The 20,104-nt window shown below is 46.8% G+C and overlaps 1 protein-coding gene across 1 annotated transcript in view; it reads right to left on the reverse strand.

Annotated features, from left to right (window-relative positions):
* The window catches only part of SLC22A18 (solute carrier family 22 member 18), a 65,506-nt gene extending 45,628 nt beyond the window's left edge, over positions 1–19,878 (reverse strand). Inside the window, exons 1-4 of the mRNA XM_054390527.1 lie at positions 19,702–19,878; positions 17,723–17,820; positions 16,424–16,569; positions 15,483–15,615 (exon numbers count right to left, since the gene is read on the reverse strand). Of these exons, the coding sequence (XP_054246502.1) occupies positions 15,483–15,615; positions 16,424–16,569; positions 17,723–17,820; positions 19,702–19,875 (551 nt within the window). The 5' untranslated portion in view covers positions 19,876–19,878. The remainder of the gene's footprint in view (positions 1–15,482; positions 15,616–16,423; positions 16,570–17,722; positions 17,821–19,701) is intronic.
* Positions 19,879–20,104: the final 226 nt, after the last annotated feature.

Consider the following 20,104-nt stretch of genomic DNA (forward strand, 5'->3'; position numbering starts at 1 on the left):
GTTTCTAGCAAGAGCCCTGATTCCTTTTTTCGGCAGAGGGACGTGGTGACACAGGAGGAAAAGGTGAGCAGGGTGAGAGTGTAAGCCCTCTCCTCTTTCTTTGCAGAGGGTTTTGATGCAAGGCTGGATGGAAGTGCCTGTCACTTTTGTCCTCCCAAGTCTCTTTCCAGAGCTGAGATTTCCCAGGCCTTACACTTATGGCATATAACCAACACTCAGCAGCCAAGGAGGACTCAGCGCCAACAGTGTTCATCAATGAAGTCACTGCTTGCTGGGCCATTAAGAGCTGTGCTGGTCTTGGACAGAGTTGCTGAGTTTCCCCATGGCATGAGAATCCAAAAACTAGCATCGTGCCTTCTTTCATTTCCCATTGGATGGCTTTGTGTTCCCTCTGGGGGCTTGTTGAAGCAACCCAAGTCCAGCCCAGTGCTTTGGGAACAGCAGCATTTTCTGTTCCTAGCTGGACTGGAATTTGGATAGCAAATTTTGCCCTAAGGTACATCTGATTTCCTGTTCTCTATTCCCAGCTGAGGCATCTGCATGCTCCTTCCCAAGGGCCTGCCTTGGGGGGGACTCCTCCAGGGGCCTTCATCAACGATGTTTTGGAAACCTCAAGCACAGAAATTGAAAGATGCCAAGGCTCTGCATATCAGCGTCACACTTCATAGCCTGTGGACCTCCAACAGCACCAGTGCTCCAACCCTCCCAACTCACAGAGGTATCTTCCAGATAAAGTCCAAGTCATGTTCAGCAAAGAAATGAATCAGCAAAGTAAGACTCATTGTCACCCAGTAAAGCAATGGCTGAGAAGTGACATTTAGTAGAATGTCCACAAACCCAGTACATTTTAAGGCAGTATAGACTGCACACAGGTGTGAAGGTGGACTCCCCAGTAAAGTCTGAAAGTCTGCTTTAGCATCTGAGAAAGCTCTGTGGGGTTTTCCAATAGACCTGATTCGAAAGCAGAAATCCTTCACAGCATTAGCCAAGTGATTTTGTGCTGCCTTTCTCTCCCCTCTTATACCTGAAAATCAAAGCTGTGCAATGGCACTCATCTACACTTATGCATTTTAAGCCCAAAGAGACCATGAGGGACCATTTCATCAGGTCTGCACCACACAAGCTTTGCCAACCTATCTTTCCATGGCAATTCTTTGAGCTATACAAGGACTGATGAAAGATGCCCCTCAAGCATAACTAGAGGAGTATAAGAGGTGATGAAGCCTCCACTGCTTTTGTGGAGCTGAGACAGAAACTAACCTCAGAAAGTAAATCCATGAAAAGAGAGGAAAGGTGCCACCAGGAGTCCTGCACAGGATGAAACCCCAGGGTGACATCCCTAGATTTCACAAACAAGGCAAAACACACATCTGAGCAGACACAAATTCCAGGTGAGGCCTCTCCTATCACTGTCACAATAAAAGGAAGTAACCCTGTGAAGACCTCAGTTGCTGGAGGACCTGAGCTGGGCAAGAAGACAGGACTGGTGGGAAGAGTGTGCAAGCTGATTTCCATGCTCAACTGACCCATGTCTGCAGCTGCTGCTGCTCCCACAGCCCAAGGGAGTGCTGATAAGCAGCAGTTCAGCTTTTCCAGACATAGCACAATTCCTGTTTACAGCCTCTGGGCTAGACTTTTCAAACGAAGGAGCTAGGTGTCTATTCTTGCAGGAAGCCAGGTGTGTAAACAGTTCCATTAATATGCCCAGCAAACTGTGCTCCAGTACAGCAAAGAGGGCTAGTGGAGACAAGCCAAGAGCACAGGAGCCGAGGAAGGAAAGTACTTTTAAAGAACATGCCTAATTAGAGATGGGCCACAGCCAAAAGTCTGTATTTGAACACCTGGAATAGCCCTGGGGAGCAGAATTGTAATCTGAACCCAGATCCATGTTTTGTAACTCACTCCTCTCCCAAATGAACTAAAATCCAGCCCCAGTCACCACAGTCTGATCTGCAGGTCCCCAACAGCCAAAGCCTGGAGATCTGGCTTTCTTCTCTCAGCTGGGTTTTGGCCAAGCTGTTGTGCTCAGCTACTGGTGCCCTCTATCCCTTTTGCTTCACACTGCCCAAAGCCCTGCAGTAGGCTCACTCTGCCCCACTCAAGAGCTCACTCTTCCTCCTTGGCAGCACACCCCTGGATTACTGACTTGAGGTGGAGAAACCTGTTGGGTGTCTGATGGCATGTCCCCATTTGCTCCAGCAGCCATGGCATCCCCAGCACTGTGAACTTGCTTTTCACCACTTTCTCCCTGCCCTCACAGGATACAGCTGCAGCTCCTGGCCAAAGCAAGAATCCTGCTTGAACACAAAGCCAAGTGTCTCCTCCACTCAGGCCTGCAAGCCACACGTTGACAGTGACCCTCAGTTTTGTGCCAAAGCTACAGACTTAGGGCTAGTTTTGGAGGGCATCACCTCCATGGTGGGAAGAGGCTCCCATGTGGTGGAGTCACCATCCCTGGAGGTGTTAAAGAAAGTGTAGAGATGGCACTTAGGGACATGGTTTAGTGGGCATGGTAGTCCTGGGTTGATGATTGGACTCAACAATCTCCAAGGTCTTTTCCAACCAAAATGATTCTATGAGTTACGTCCTTTATGAATCCTTGCAGAAGTGTCAGACTCCCTTTTCTCCCTTACAGCTCACTTCTCTAGGACAGAAACCTGAACTTCAGCCACACCCTGCCACCTCTTTGGAATGTCTTTATAGCACAATCCCATCTGGCAGACAAAGCCCCATCCCCATAAAACCACCCAGTCACAGGCACGCTGTATGCTTCCGACAGCTTGCAAAGCTGACTAAACATTTACTTTTGGATGGCTCATTTCCAAAGCCCAGAAATAGATCCTTGTCCACAATAAAAGAGTGCCTGGGTGTGCCATCAGATGCCTTCACTGCCCCTTTAGAGCATGCCACTGGCATTCCTGTGCTTTCCCCCTGACCAGGTGCCATTGCTACCCAGTGCCAAGCCTGCTGCCATGTCCCTTTCTCTGGCAGACCTGCTGACAGGCGAGGCCTTATCTTCAAGTTGGATTATTCTTGGGAGGTATTTGGCTGTCATTTTTGCATTATCTGACCTTGGGTCCTGCTAGGCTGAGGTAGGTGACTAATGTATGTGGCTTTTGATTGGACACCCAGCCTCTCACCAGCACAGAATGTGATGAATTGGCACAGTTGGAGAAGGGCAAGCAGGATTCGCTCCCATTGGGTGCTGTAATACTCAGGGCAGTGCTTGTGATTTGAAAACCTTTCAAGCAATTTTGTTCCACTGCTATTCAGAGTAGCTTTGTGCCATGGAGGTAGTTTTCTACCTATTGCAAATCCCTCTCTATCACAGTTGAGCCTCCATCCCCAAGAAATAGACAAACACACGCAAAAAAAGCAGTCAGATACTATACAACAGCACAGGAAAAAACTTGGCAAACCCTTCAAGGGCCAAGAGACTCCATCTGAAAAGTGCTTGCCACACAGCACCCAGGCAAAAATCGAAATGAGGCAACTTTTGGTAGGGTGGATAGATTACAATCAGGTATTTACACATCCCAGGCCATGTAATCACATGCAATGAGAGCACACGTGGGTGTAGTGAGAGGCATGAGCCTGGTGTCACCAGCCACAGGCTCCTCTCGTTGCCCCAAAGGAGCTCTTCAACAAACGGTCTCCAAGCTTCTTTCCTATTCTAGGTCCATCTATTCTAGAAGTATCTGTCCTAGAAGGAGGTCACTTTCTGCCATGAAAAGTAATCCCTGGAAGACTGGGAAACATCCAAGACTTCACTGGAAAACATCAACCAAAAGAATTGATTCATCATCTGTCTCATATCCCACTGTGTCTGGACAGTTGGAAAGGGAGGGAAGTAAACCCATCACAGAAAATATGGATCATCTGTTACATAGCTTTGTGTCAGGAAAGAGCCTTTCTAAGCTTCTGTAGGAAGTGAGCCTAAACATCTGAGCATGAGCATCCCCAGCTTTAATAGCCATTACTGTCTTTCATCCCCTCCCCTTCTTTTCAAGTCTGAAAACAGCATTTAAGACTCTGACCTCCTCTAAGTGTTGCTCAGATGCTCCCTAGATGGCTTTCCCAAGGGGATTTCTAATTATTTGGGTTTTTAAAAGAAATATCCTGCAGGAATCTTTTAGGTTTCTGGAGGTTTCCTTCCTTCCTCTACAAATTTCTTTACTCAGAGCTTGATTTAAAACCAAACTCTAAGGAAACACTTCCAATGACTTCAATATGTCTGAGATCAGATACCCTGGGGTAAAAGCTAAATGAACCAAATCCCATACAAATAAAGATGGGGAAGATTTCAGAAGGTCTCAAAGGGAAGTTTTGTGAAGGACTATCACAGTATATCAGAGGTTGGAAGGGACCTCAAGAGATCATCAGGTCCAACTTCCCTGCCAAAGCAGGATCACCTAGGATAGTCCACCCAGGAACACATCCAGGTGGGTTTTGAAAGTCTCTAGAGTAATTAGCCTGGAATATCATGGAATAAAGGGGCATTTGGTGAGACTGAGAATGTTAATATTGCATACAGCCCACAAAGGATTCGATGTATAATCCCCTCTCCACCAAGAAATTAAAATGGAAGCAACAATTGCTGTAATAACAAGTAAAGAAAACCTCAGATGGTCAGAACTGCCCAAAGCCTTCAGATCCTGAGCTACTTTAAACAGACCAGATTTCCAAAAGTTCTCATCCTCTGAAAACCCACATTAGATGTTCCCAGTGGGAGACTGAAAGCAAAAAAAGTCACAGTCTTTTCTAGAAAGCCTGATTGCTGTGCTTCTGCTTTAGGAGGCAGTTGGAGAGCAGAGCAGAGCCCCCTGCACATCTGTAAGGCAAAGCAAATTGTTCTAATGAGCATGCAAGGTCTGTGTCTCTCCAAGGATATCATGTCCCAAGCAACAATTCATTACAACAAGACATTCCACTCCTCCAAAGATGCTACTCCATGTCCACCCCCAAGATGGGATAGACCCCTACAGGGCATGCTTCCATGCCTCCTGCAATTGCAGACTGGGAGTTTGTCACTGTTCTGCATGTGCTAGGTCACAGGCACGCTACTGGTAACACACAGTGCACTGAGAGACCCTCACCATGGCATCCATCACATCATTGGCACTGCTCTCCTCTTAGATTCAGCATCTCTGCTTGCCAGTGGTGCTTGAAGCAGTTTGCTGCACCACTGGGCATGGCACAGGGCTCAGCCTGCAATCTGAGTGCTACAGAGACTGTTTCTGATGCTGGAATCACCTTCTCCCTTGGCTGTGATAATCCACCGTTGGTCAGGTTAAGGAGACAAGCCTCGGCAAGCATTGAGGTTAGCTGGGAGATGGCCATTCAGAAACTCCTTTGCCCTCTGGCTGCTTTCACTGCCTGAATGCTTCACATACCTTTGGCTCTCCCCGGTGGTGGAGAGGCTGGGAGCAGAATTTCATGAAGAGACTGCCAAGGAAACTAAAATCCGGGGTGGAGCCAGGGGAGCTGGTGTAGTTCATGCAAAGGTCATACTTTTATTATTTCTCTCTGAGCACCCTGTCCAAGCAGCATGGTCTTCACCCAGGGCCACGGTGAGCCAACATTCCACAACAACCAGGTGTTGCATCTCCCCATCTGCCCAACAGCCTCCTGCTCTCCCATCAATCTGGCAGTTATGGCCAAGAGAAAGACCAAGAAGGGTTTAATGCTCTACCCCCAAACCCATCCAAAAGGGCTGCTTTTCCCACCAGCATCTTTCCCAGCAGCCATATTTCAGGCAGGAGGAAAACAGGGGAAGGTAGCAGCAGTGGATGTGTCGTCCTCTTTCTTTCCTATGGCAAGTAAGTACTACTTGTTTTGAGCCCAAGTTCCTTGGTGCCCCAATCTTACTGCCCCAGATGATCCAATATATCTAAAACCTCTAAGCCTTTCTTCTGCAGAGGTTCATTTCTCAGCTCCTCAAGTCTTAACTCCTTCTAGTCCACACTTCACTTGTTGAATCCACACATTTCCGCTCACCCCAGACTTCCCTCCCTCCCTCCCTTGTCTGATAGTCCTTCCCACACAAGCACCACATCCTTCCTGCCACAGCCTCACCACAAGCCTGGGTTTGTTCACCAAAGCAGATCAGGATGAAACGTTAAGCATGACCCTTTGAATCTAAAGGATTGGATGTAAAGCAGTGAGCTGTACACAAATAGAGGAAGGTTTATGCCATCCCATTTTGATCTCCAGGTTCCTCTGCTAGGTCTTGCTGGGTTCAGCTCTGCACCCCTGCACTTCAGCCCCCAGCCTCTGTGACTTTCTCACCACTGTGCTTTATGACTGGCTGAGCTTGTTTCTTTTTTTCTACTGCTCTTCTGAAACAGCAAAAGGCTGGCATTGGCTTTGGATAAACAATTCAAAAAAAGAAGAAAACACAAGCCCCCCCAGATGGGATGGCAGCTGGGCTCACAAAGGCTCTACCTGCTCAGGACACCAGAGGATGAAGATGAGGACACACCTAGGAAAAACTGGATGTGTTCCCACAAGGTGGTAGATATTTGCCTGAGCACACCTCATGTTAGAGAGAACCTGCATCCCAAAGGCTGCATAAACAGCAATATTGTGCAAGCATTGGGAGAGGGAAGGAAAAACCATCTCACTGCCCCATACCAAGCATGAGGAACACCAGTGCAGAGGGATGGGATGGGTTACTCACATCACAGGAAAATCACAGCAGAGCCAAGTCCCAATTCCCAGTTCAGGACTTAACCACAGCCTTTTCTGTGCTTTCTATTTTCTGTTAACAAAGGAAACAGTATTTCCCTGGATTTCAGTCCCCAGTGATAGTCCAGCCGGATTTGCTGCCCAGTTATGAAATATTCCAGGAGTGGGAAGAGCAGATGAAGCTCCAGTGAGTCATAAGCAGACAGTGCCTCATTGTGAAACCTGCATGAGGAGGGCCATGGTCAGCCTTGTGAGGCCAGACCCAAAATACCTTGGGTCTTTCCATAGAATTCCAGGATTTGGGGTTTGTTGGTTCATTTTGGTTTGCTGGTTGTTTTTTTGTTTGGTTGTGGGGTTTTTGGGGTTTTTTTTGGGTTAGGTTTTTTTCAGTGGTGGGTTTTTTTCTGGGTTGGCTTTTTTCAGTGTTTTTTTGGGTTGGTTGGGGCTTTTTTCCCCCTCTTTTTTAAATGGTCGTAACTTGGGGCTGTTAAACCAGGCTTGACAACAAAAATCAGACACCTCCTCAATACAAACTTCATCCTAGAATGGATTGAGCTGAAAGTAACCTTTAGAGGACACCTAGCACAAGCCCCCCTCCAGTGAGCAGGGACATCTTCATGTTGCTCAGAGACCCAAACAACCTGACATGAATGTTTCCAGGCATGAGGCATCTACCCAGCTCTCTGGGCAACCTGAGCCAGTGTTTCACCACTCATCATAAAATATTTCTTCCTTCTCCCTAGTCTGAATCTCCCTCTTTCAGTTTCAAACCACCATCCCTTGTCTTGCTAAAAAGTCTGTCCCCATCTTTCTTATTGGTCCCTTTAAGCACTGAAAGGCCACAGGAAGGTCTCCCTGGAGCCTTCTCTTCTCCAGGCTGAACAACCCCAACTCTCTCCCCTCCTGTCCTCACAGCAGAGGGGTCCCAGCCCTCACATCACTGCTGTGGCCTCCTCCGGCCCCCTTCCAACAGGCATGGGTCTTTCCTGTGCAGAGGACTTCAGAGTTGAACCCAGCACTGCTGCTGAGGTCTCAGTTAAGTGGAGCAGAGGGGCAGAATCACCTCAGCCCCACACAACCACAGCTAACACCTGAGCAGTCAGGGCACTGCACAGAAACCCTGAGCTTACAAAGCCCTGGCTGAGGGCAGGGGTGTTCCAACACCCAGAATTGTTTAGCAGAGGAAACTTCCCAAGCACACAGCTTGGCATTAGTATCTAGCCACCATGGGCACAAAACAGGGTTTTCTCTCTCCCCCCACCCCCTCACTTTCTGACTCCAGGCATGGGGTGGTGAGGCAGGGCAGCCTCCCTGGTGCACAGCACCATGAAAGCTGGAGAAGGCAGCATAGAAATCTCCTTAGCTCCCCTACAAGCATTTTGCCCTCTATTTTCTGCCTTGCTGTCAAGCCAGGAAAACCAAGCCAGGAGTCCCTCTGCTTGTGGCTCTGCTGCAAGTCAGTTCCCAGCAGCCCCCAAGTTTCAGCTATGTAGCACAAAACTGCCACATAAGGAAGATCTGGATGCATTTATGTCTTTTTAAAATGCCCTTACACCACAGTGCTGCTGGGAAAATGAAGCAGAGATGCCTGGGAGGAAGGAAGGTGCTGTGGGGAGAAGGGGCAGGCAGACATCCCCCCATGAGCTGACACATCCATGCTTAATATCCTCCCACTGAAACCCTGCAGAAAGCTAAGTGGAAATGAGGGTTCTGAAGCAAAATGGGCAGCTCCTGACAAGGCTGAGGAAGGTGTTGCCAACCAGTGCCCCATTTGCTCAACCCAAGCCCAGCCCTCCTCAGCCATATCCCATACCCTTGAGGGCAGCCACAAGGCATAGGCTCTTCCTACCATGAGGGCTGGCTTTTGCCCTGAACCCCTTGGGATTTCTCCCTTGGGAAAGGGCCCCACCTATGGGTGAAGGACCAAAGAGGAACTCATCCCCACCATCATGTCATGCCCCCCTCTCTGAAGTTCAGACCAGGTGTGGTGGGTTGAGTCAGGCTTACTGAAGGTCTGCTAAGAGAGAGTAAGGGCAGCTTTGCAGTGTGAGTGTGATCTTACAGTGGGTAGGTAAGAGAAAGCCAGTGGATCTGGCTAGATCTAAAGTGGTAGATGGGGTGGTGATTTGCAGGGAGAAAGGACTAGGAAGGAGCTTAGTGCAGACCCATCTGTTGCATGAAGCAACAAGCAGGGCACACTGCTCAGGACCTACATCCTGGTGAACTCTGATATGTTCAAAATCCTGCATCAAACTCCAGGACTGTGACCACAGGCACAAGGTGTTGATGGCCAGATGTAGTGTTTTGGGATTCAGGTGGTAAGCAAGAAGAGGGATGTGATGGTTTGAAACTGTCTTTTTAATTTTTCCTTGCAAAGTTCAGAACAGAGAAAGTGAAAGAATGTAAATAAGTCACTATTGGGTGTAAGAAAGCAAAATAACGATTGTTCTAAACACTTTCATTGGATAGATAGAAATGTTTAAGAACTATTACCCAAAACAAGGGACTGAGAAGCAGACATGTCCCTGAGCTATTTCAGGCTTCATGAGGAGGTAAATCCTGCTGGAGAATTGCCCATGCCTCTCCATCAACCACACAGTCTGAACAGCAAAGTTAGGTGGAGCTGTCTCCACTGCAGATGGCTCAAATTAGGTGAACTCCACCCAAAGTGCACTGAGGGATTTCTCAGGTTCAACAATAAGTTAAACAAGAAATTGGACCCAGAAAGCTCTGATGTTGGGATGAGAGGAGAGGAGAGAAGTGCCCTAGACCTGAAGTCTGATCCAATAAATTGTGGAGAAATGATGTCCATGATCCACTTAACATGGACCTTACAGACAATCTTTGGAACCAAAACTGATTGTTGTAATTCAGAGTAAATGAGAAAAAGAATCTCTGGATCCCGTACTGCTTTTTTACAGGAGGCCACAACTGAAGCCCTCTGCACCTTCTCCAAACCATCAGCTCCTTGAAAAACAGCCCATTTGCTGTTTCTCCCAAGGCACCACAGAGCTCAGCCAAGAGTGACAGACCAAGTTGCAGCTCATGGACAACTTACTGGCAAGCAGACACCACCTCCCTCTCTCCAAAGTCCCTGGAAACAAAAGACAAAGCAGTGCCTGTACAAGTGTCACCCATCCATGCTGTTTGGCTGATGAACATCATTCCAGGCAGAGAAATACCACAATTTCTACTGGAAGGCAGCAGGAGCAGCTCCCAGCAGCAGAATGCCCTGCTTTGTCCTGAAATGGAGTGCAACCCTCTCACCCTTTGCCATGTTCCCACTCGCCTTCCCGGCTCCCAACCTTCAGCCCTTTCAACACCCACAGTTTTTCCACTCTGCTGTGAAGTGATGAGAAATTCCCTGCCAGAGGACATTGTTCAAATGAGTTATTGAAAAGTAATGCAATTCCTTACTCCAGGCAAATAAGCTTCTTCTTTTCCCCCTCGAGGAAGAAGGATAATGGCACAGTCAGGGGAAAAAAAAAAAAAAAGCCAAATAAGAAAAAAAAAAAAAAAAGCCAAATAAGAAAAAAAAAAAGCCAAATAAGAAAAAAAAAAAACCTATCCCCAAAGCCTGCTGGAATAATATTAAATAAGAAACTAAAGGAGTTTGGCCAGGAATATTCCAAGTTCAAAAGAATAATTGCTCAAAGAGATTTAAGCCTACAGCTGAGTCACTAAAATGAAGAAACCTCTCCTTGTCCATAGAAAGCAAACAAATCTTGGGTCATACAGCAAAGCTTCTGTATGTCCTTGTTAGAAAGGGAGAAGAAAGAAGCCAAATGCAATTAATCATAGCCACAAAAGAAAGGATGAAATCTCTGTAATTAGCTACATAGGCTCACCTTTCCACTTTTGAAGACTAATCCAACCTTCTTCTTTTACCCTTCACCTAGAGTGCTGCCACAAAAGGCTCCTACAAATAGCAAATCACCTCTCTCCAGGGGTCCACACTCAACCTGTGGCCCCCCAGCAGCCTTGAAGTGAGTGCTGCAGAGAGCAAGGAGAGCTCCTTCTCTCATTCACCTTTAATGGATGAGCTGTCATGGAGTTTGCAGACTCTAAGAAGCTGGGCACCTTAGCTGAACTACAGAAGTTACTTTCAAACTAGGTATTTTGTAACAACCCTGATTTGAATGATCAATGACATTAAAAGAAGACATTAAAAAAAACCCCACCCATACAAACATGAGAACACTTTCCAAATGGTTACTATTGCAAGTGCTTGTGCTAATAGTGCTAATAGTGCAAGTGTTTGTGCATCAAGAGAAGTGTGGCCAGCAGGTCAAGAGAGGTGATTCTCCCCCTCTGCTCAGCTCTGGTGAGACCCCACCTGGAGTACTGCATCCAGTTCTGGAGCCCCTATTACAAGAGGGATATGGACATGCTGGAAGGTGTCCAGAGAAGGGCCACCAGGATGAGCAGAGGGCTGGAGCTCCTCTCCTATGAGGACAGACTGAGAGAGTTGGGGCTGTTCAGTCTGGAGAAAAGAAGACTCTGAGATGACCTTCTTGTGGCCTTCCAGTATCTGAAGGGGGCTCCAAGAAAGCTGGGGAGGGACTTTTTAGGCTATCAGGTAGTGATAGGACTAAGGGGAATGGAATAAAGCTGGAAGTGGGGAGATTCAGGCTGGATGTGAGGAAGAAGTTCTTCCCCATGAGAGTGGTGAGAGCCTGGAATGGGTTGTCCAGGGAGGTGGTTGAGGCCCCATCCCTGGAGGTGTTTAAGGCCAGGCTGGATGAGACTCTGGCCAGCCTGATGTAGTGTGAGGTGTCCCTGCCCATGGCAGGGGGGTTGGAACTGGCTGAGCCTTGTGGTCCCTTCCAACCCTGACTGATTCTATGATTCTAATAGATTCCTCATGCTCAGGTGGGGTAAATTGGCCTGACAACCACCCTGCCCATGTTCTTCACAGCTGTGCACACTGTAGAGAGGAATAGACACCTGGACAGGGCTATATATTAAAGGCAAGATCTTCAGTAATTGAGTAAGGTGAGGCCAGCTGGCAAAATTTTCCTTTAACAGTCAGATGCCACATTCCGTGGATGAAATACATCCAGGTGTGACTAAAAGTCACATTTTCTTTGCTTACAGCTTCATTCAAAGTTTTGGGAAACATGGAGGAAAGTGTAATACTTTAGTGAGAGGAAGAGGAAGGGCTGGAGCTAGTGGCTACACCTTAGAGTGGAGATCAGGATCTGCCATCCCCCAAAATCCTGTGGCAATCAGAACAAGCCATTCAACTTCCCTGGGGCTCCCTTGATAAATAGGGGTTGAAAAAATATTACTCCAACAAGGAAAACAACAACAGAGCAGATCTTTAGGTCAAGTACATCAACACAGTGGAACAATACCAAAATGACATCAGCCGAGGAGCTGAGACCGCTTTCTACCCCCTCTCTTGTATCCAAACCACTGCTAACATATGAATAATGCTGTCAACACCAGATGGGGAATGCTGGCCAGCTTTGTGGTGAGGGAGAGAAGAATGCAAAGTGGACAGAAGTCTCCAGCTCTGCACTTCCATGACATGGCAGAAATGCTTCTTTTCAAAGGGAAGAGGTTGGGTCATTCTTCTATGGAAAAAATGGAAGTGATTATGCAGCTCCAGATGGGGCTAGAGCCTTCCTGTATCTGTGCCCTCCTGTGGGCCACAAGGAGGGATGATTATCTGTGGCATCTCTTGAATACTGGGTTTAGGTTTGGGCCCCTCACTACAAGAAGGACATTGAGGTGTTGGAGTACACCCAGAGAAGGTCAATGAAGCTTATGAAGGGTCGAGAGCACAGTAATCATGAGGAGCAGCTAAGGGAACTGAGCTTGTTCAGTCTGGAGAAAAGAAAACTGAGGAGAGACCTTGTTGCTCTCTACACCTCCCTGAAAGGAGGCTGGAGCCAGGAAGGGACATGGTTTAGTGGTGACCTGGGTTAATGTTTGGACTTGATGATCTTTTAAGGTCTCTTCCAACCAAAACTATTCTGTGATACATTAGCAAGACTAGGGAGCTTCAGGCACATCCATAACATGACACTCATTCCTTTCCCTCCTGGTTGGTGCCACAAGCACAGCCAGGAGCACTGGGGATGCTTAGGGGGCTGTCATGTGGCTCAGAGCTGTCTCCACCTGCTCTGAGGGCTGAATTCCTGCTCACCACAAATATCATCCAAAGCACTAGAAAAATCTCTAGATTGCTCCTCTAATCACTGCACAGAAGTCTGGCAGAGGACCTAAATTCAGTGTCAAAGCAAAGGTGGGATGTAACTGGAGCCAAGGTTGCTACCAAATACCCTGGGCAGATTTCTCAACCTGGAGCTGCTGATTCTAAAAAGCAAACCAACCTTCTTCACATGACTGATCAGAAGGGTCCTGCCAGCAGACTGAAGTTTGTCTCCTGTTAACGGGAATTCCTACCATCCTTCCAGTGGGTGCATTTCCCAGCCCTGCTACAGGACAAAGGGGCAGCCCTAAACACACCGCCACGGGATGCTCTAGGAGCCAGGCGCCAACTGCGAGCCGGAGCTGCCCTCCACTGGCTGCTAGGGAAACAGCTCTGCGATGGGAAGATAAAAGCTGTGCGGTTGTGCAGGTGCAGATCCCTCTCTGGCCCGTAATTAAAGGCAATATTCACTTTTCTCTGCCTTGTGTTGAAGGCACAAAACGTTAAGATTCAGAAGCTTTAAAAATAAGCAGCAACCTGGGAAGTTTGGAAGCATTATTGTCTGACAGCACCAGGTCCTGCCATCCAAAAGTCATCCAAGCATCTCTAACTATCAGAAATGGGAGATTATCTCCTGTTGCTGATTTTTCTATAAACCAGTGAGTGATGCACATGCTGGAAGGTGAACCTCCCCCAAATTTTTGCTTGACAACGATGCTACCTGAATGCTGATGTTTAAATATGGGCATATAACCAAAGATTAAGCTGAACACCAAGGCAACCTTCACTGGCAGACAGGAGGGATATAATCATCATATTTGATTAAAAATAATACATATTAAAACCCCACTCAGCCGTCAACATCTGTAAATACTATAAAATCCTGAATTAGTTAATATTAAATGAGCAATCTGGTATAGAGGAAACTCTCCCTGCCCATGGGACAGTCTTTAAGGTCCTTTCCAACACAACACATTCTACAATAATTCTGTGATTATGTACATCCCAAATTTTCAATTTATGCAACCATATAATAACTACAAGAATTAATCCTCCCAGCCAGCCTTGTGTCTATTAGACAACACAGAACAAGCACCAACCAAAAAAGAACAGAGGAAAACTTTTCCCAGTTTCAAGCAAGAGGAAGAAAACCCTGAAATTGTCACACAGGCCCCCAGGATGTTAGGGTTTGGAAGGGACCTCTGAAGATCATTGAGTGCAACCCCCCTGCCAGAGCAGGACCATAGAATCTAGCACAGGTCACACAGGAACACATCCAGATGGGTCTTGAAAGTCTCCAAAAGAGATTTGACAACCTCCACAACCTGCAGCAGTTAACTTGGCCCAACGCTGCCAAGGTACAGGCAGCAAACGGAGTTTTCAGGGGCTGCTTCCTAGGGCAACCAGGTTTAAGTCTTCTACTCAATTAACCTTTGTGCAGATTTGAGAGGCAAAGTGGCAGCACCGCAACACCTGAATGCATGTGAACCATGCCCCACAGGGTCCAGAGAGCAATGCTTGACATCCAACACCCTATAACTGCACATGCCCCATGCAAAATGCCCAGGGGATGTATTACTATACAGAGCCCACAGTGGCAGGACAAGGATCATGAAAAAAGTTTAGTGACATTTGACTTCAGTGTCTGAAGTTCATGAAAATTGATTTTGAAATGAGGACATGTTGCTGCATAAACAAGAGGAGGTGAGGCACAAGCTGGGAAGGTGGCCCTGGGTAGCAGTGCCAGTACGGGCAGCTGCAGGCAGCACTGGCAAGTGGATCGACTGTGAAACCTTGGAAGACACTACTGCTAGCCAGGCACACTGATCTCTGCCAGGACAAGCCACACTGCTGAAAATGAGAGCTTTCCCTAATGATCTTCAACCCCTATCTATGCTGTAGTGCTCCCAAAGGTTGAAAAAAAAAAAAAAAATTCTTTCCATGCTAACCTGGATCTGCAGAAGCAAGTGCCCATATTGAAAGAAGCAGAATAAAATAATTGCTCAAAATGTCACATTTTTTTGTCCCCACCAGAGAAATGCTAAGAAATCTTCAAGAAAGCCACATGCAACTCCCTACTGACAAAGTTCTCTGATGCACCACATACCTTTGAAGCTTCCTTTACTAATAATGAGCAGTAAAATGAGGCATTTCACTCCTCTTGCAGCAGGAATGTGCTTCATCCTGTTGTGACAGTGCTAGACCTCTGCACTCTTTTCCCCACACTGTTCCAAACCTTCTTTCACCTTTCCTAAGGGTCTTGCTCTATACTGAGCACCCCTCAAGCACACTGATGCTTCCCATCAGTTTCTCACTGCTCCTGATTTTGCTTTTCTTAAAAGCAGGCTATGCAGTGTGTGCAGCTTTTCATCTCCAAGGAGAAGTCAGCCAGAGAACTGGCTGAGCTCCATTTTTTTATTTCAACTTGTTCTCAAATCAATTTAAATAGAAGATGAGATTTTCAGCAGGGTCTCTAGCTCTTTGTAGCAGCACAGAAAGGAAACTGCTGAGTTTTGGTATGATCCTCTACTGCCACCAGCAGTTAAGAGATCAGCAAAAACTGGGAGGGAAGCAAAATTCCCCTCACCAGCTCTCTCAATGCTTGCAACAAAGCCAACACAAGTGGGCTACTCACCCAAATTTGGTGGAGAGGACACCCCCCAGAGCAGAACCGATGATGATGCCTATTCCAAAGCAAAATCCCAGCTTCCCCAAAGCACCAGCACGCTGGGAAGGAGCAGTCAGATCTGTAATAACCTTCTGAGCACCTGCAGGGAAAAAGAAAAATCCCTCAAAACAGACTTGTCACAGGGCCTGAGCAGCAGATATATACATTTCCAGGCCACAGAAACCATGCCTGCTACAAAATGATCCTTGCAAGCCCAGGGCATGTGTTTGTACACACTGCTAAGTGGAATTGGTTCAGTCCATCAGCCATAGGAAATAAAAATCACTCAAACCACTCCAAATCTTCTTCACAAGTGGCAAAAAGAGGCTAAACACTCTATCAGCTTGAGTACTCCTGGACAAGTTGCATGGACTTCTAGTAGCTAAGGGTTTATAAGTTTTTACTAGTAACACCTAAGAAAAGCCAGCTAAAGCAGAACAGATCGGGGGGGGGGGCAATGGAAAGTAAGTTTTGTAATCATGTGGGGTTTTTTGACCAGTATGCTCATTTGACTGGGAGAAAGGGAAAAAGCTCTGCTATAAAATATCCTGGTTGCAAGAAGGCAGCTGAGAAATTTGGGATAACATTGCCACTAGCAAGTGATTGCCACCCATATCTGGGAGTCAAAGTCCAAGTAATTTGCTCAAGATCATATAGGAGATTGGACCTCAGGCTGTTAGCCTTGCTATCCATAATCAATACACTTGCTGCTTCAGTTCTCATTTCACCCCTGATGACCATCAAATGTTCCCCCAGCCCTCCCTCATGCTGCTGAGCCTGCCCACTGCCAGCAACATAGAATCATAGAATCAAGGAGGTTGAAATGGACCTCAAAGATCATCGAGTCACAAGAGAAAAATCAGGCAACAAAAGCAATTTGAAAGCCACTCAGCCCTGACTGACCTTACCTGGTAGCCCGTGCATGAACAGTCCTGGCACTCTGGAGAGGAAGAGGAGGGGGATGCTGGTGGAAATGGATGTGAGCAGGAAGAAGACAGTTCCAGCAGCACAGGAGAGAATTAAGGCTGCTCGGTTACCAAACTGATCTGCAAACCTGGTATGGAAATGGTACAAGGTGGTCAGAAGAGGGACTGTGAGGTCATTCCAAGTGTGACACACCTAGATGGATGGAGCTGCAGGGCCATCCTTCTCTCATTTATCCATGATGAGAAAGGGCTGACCAGATTCTCAGAAGTGCTCAGCTCCCAAAAGAGAATTAGACATTCAGAGGAGCATCCAAATGGAGCCCTTTGCATCATCCCCGTTCTTAGGGATGTGTTTCCTTACAAAAGCTGTGCTGGAGAGTTTAATGTTGTTGGTATCAATTTTAAAGTGCATATTATGGTAGTGTCCAAGGGCCTTTAGAGAGCAGATCCTTGAAGTGCTACACATCATGCACCAGAGGATCCTGTCATGCTCACAGCTGATATCAACAGCTCCTCATCCATTGATTACTTTGGTGAGCAGTAACAGGACTGAGAAGAAAAGCTGGGGTTTCTCAGCCTCGCTTTAGTCTCCTGTCACTGGATTACACTGCTCTTTCAATTTTTATTTTAATTGTTTTCTACTTTGGGGGAATGCCTTCCCCCACCATCAAATTTTTCAGGGCCATTTACATTTCATTAGGAACAGGAATGTGCTTCCCACAGGGTAGAAAAGCAGAAAACCTGAGTCTTTTCCACTCTTATTTTAATAGATGAACTCAGACTCACACACATTCAGCTTTGTATTCCACACTGAGATAGCTACAGTGAGAGTCAACTATAGAAATAACACAAGCCTCAGCTATTTCCACTGACAGCTCTACTTAACATCAATAAATACCCTACTTTTTATTTTTTTTTTTTTTTAGTTTCCCCAGTCACAAGACATTTCTAAGGTTACACATGGCTGTAAAACCTTTGCAGGATTAAGCTGTTAGGACCCAGGCTCTGGGGGCTCTGGTAGTTTAAGTCTGTTCCCACTATATTGTTATGCTTGAATGTGTGTCATTAAAACACAGCTAAGTTAATACAAAAGCTGCTTCTATATTTTGCTGTTGCTAATGATAGCATTTATTTTCCCCTTGACCATTTATGAAATCTTCAAACATTTCAACAGGACCATGAACCAGAGCTAAATGAATTTTTTTTTTTTTTTATTAAAGTATAAAAATGTCTGGCCTTTTTCAGCTCTCAAAAAGGGTCATGAGAATTGTTCTTGCTTACCTTCCAAAAATGGGACCTCCCACAAGCTGGAGGACACCAAAGACTGTCTGGAGGTAGCCAAAACCCACTGTGTCCAAACCCAGGCTCTTTGCCAAGTACTAAAAAAAAAAGGGAAAAATAATAAACCAACAACAAAAAAATCCCAACAGGTCAGGGAAATGATGTTATACTTCTGAATAAAGAGCTTAATGCCTGTGAGGAGAGGACTACAGCTCCAAAGAAGCACTTCCTTCAGTTCCTCATAACTACAGGCAAAATCTCCCTTGGGTCAGACATATTTTTGCTTAGCAAACACCAAAAGCCTCCATCCCACAGGGTCTGCAGGCTAATGTGATCAGAGCCATCAATTTTGCTCTCTTTATCTTTGCAATCCAACACAGCTGAACATGTTTAGCCTCTGATAAGGGGGATGAAATAGATTTAAATTAGCTTTACTGCCTCCAGGTGCTGCACCTAGAGCCGCCCAAGTGCCACCCAGGAGACAACTGTGGCAAGGTCTTGGAGCTCTTAGTTAATCAAGCAAGCTTGAATCAATACCAGCACAATGTGGTCTAAACTATGCCTTTACTTAGAACCTGGATGGTACACTTACAACCTGGGCTTCCAAAATCCCCCAGATGCACACTCTGCAGAACCACAGTCCTTTGGGGTTGGTTATTTAAAAATTGTACACTCAAGGGACAGCCATTTCTGATTCAGGTGTTTGGTTTGTGTCATCTGCTAAGGGCTGTTTCAAACTCTCAGCCCAGTTCAGCTCTCAGAAGGCATAGAGGTGCCCCAGTCCTGCCCACTGCCTTGGTACATGCTCTGCACCCAGGTCCCCAAACCCCTTGTAATTGATTAGTGATTGACTACACTGATCTCCTCCAAATAAACTCTCTCTCTCAGCCCCAGGGTACCACAGACTGTTCTAGTCTCAGAAGGAGGGAGCAGTTTGTTTCTGGAGGCACAAAACCAGTGGAAAGATCTCCCAGGAGACATGGGCTCATGTGAGACAGGGTTTGACAGGCATATCATAGATCCAGGAGCTCACAGACAAGAGCAGGAAAGCTGCCCAGCAGAAAGGGACCTAAGGATGTTGCTCAATAGCTCAACATGAGCCAGCATGTGCTCAGGTGGCCAAGAAGCCAGCAGCATCCTGGTCTGGATCAACAAGTGTGACCAGTAGGACCAGGATAGAGATCATCCTCCTGTACTTGGCACTGGTGAGGCTGCACCTTGAGCATTGTGTTCAGTTTTGAGCTCCTCGCTACAAGATGGACATTGAGGTGCTGGAGCATGTCCAAAGAAGAGCAATGAAGATAGTGAAGAGTTTAGAGCACAAGTTCTGTTAGGAACAGCTTGGGGAACTGGGTTTATTCAGTCTGAAGAAGAGGAGGCTGAGGGGAGACTTTCTCACTCTTGCCCAAAGGATTGTCAAGCCCTGAAACAGGCTGCCCAGGGAAGTGGTGGAATGACCAGCCCTGGAGGTATTTAAAAGATGTGTAGATGTGGCACTTAGGGATATGGTTTGGTGGTGGTCTTGGCAATGTTAGGTCTATGGTTGGACTTGGTGATCTTAAGAATCCTTTCCAACCTAAATGATTCTATGAAGCCAGAGAGAAGAGTCCAATAAGTGAGAAGCAATGATTCCCACCCATAGCTGGTTTCCAATGCCATCAGGAAACCCCCACCTCTGTCTGAAACCTCTGATTTCTGCTGCCTGCTTGTTAGCTCATTCTCCCACTGCATGCAGGAAGACACAAACTACACCAGCTTCACCTATCAGGCCAGGAAAGGGCTCTAGGTGCTACTGTAGTACAAATAATAAATCAGCTTTTACTGCTTGGGCACACCCTGAGCACAGTCACAGCTTGCCAGCTAGGTAGGAATTCACTTCCCACTCTCCTGCTAGAAACTCTCTTCTGACTTTGCTGGAAAACTACACTGCCTGGGGTTGAAGGCAAGATGTGCTGTGAAGCAAGACAATCCATACTCACAGGCATGATTCCCAGCTGCATGAAGACAAAGGTCAGGTCTAGGGTTGTAATCAGGTAGGCAACCAGGATCACTTGGCCCCTCTTGACCTCTCCCAAGTGGTCGCTCTCCCCCAGGGTCTTGCTCTTCATTCCTGAGGCTCCTTCCATACCTGCAGAGTTGGGTTTCGTGTCCATAGTGCTCAGGGAAGGACTTACTGCAGGCTGACAGGCTGAAGGTAAGGTGCAGAAGCTGTGTGTACAGTTCAAAGCTTACAGTGTGAAAGCTGCTGAGTCAGTGTGCCAGGGATTTCGTTTTTCCTTGTTTGTGCTTTTTTGTTTTCCTTTTCCTTTTTTGTCTCCTCTTTGCTTGCTTGCCAGGCAGGATCAAAGGTAACCACACATCAAACCACACATATCATTCTTC

The sequence above is a fragment of the Indicator indicator genome, chromosome 21 (genome assembly GCF_027791375.1).
Source record: "Indicator indicator isolate 239-I01 chromosome 21, UM_Iind_1.1, whole genome shotgun sequence".
In the NCBI taxonomy this organism is placed as follows: domain Eukaryota; kingdom Metazoa; phylum Chordata; class Aves; order Piciformes; family Indicatoridae; genus Indicator; species Indicator indicator.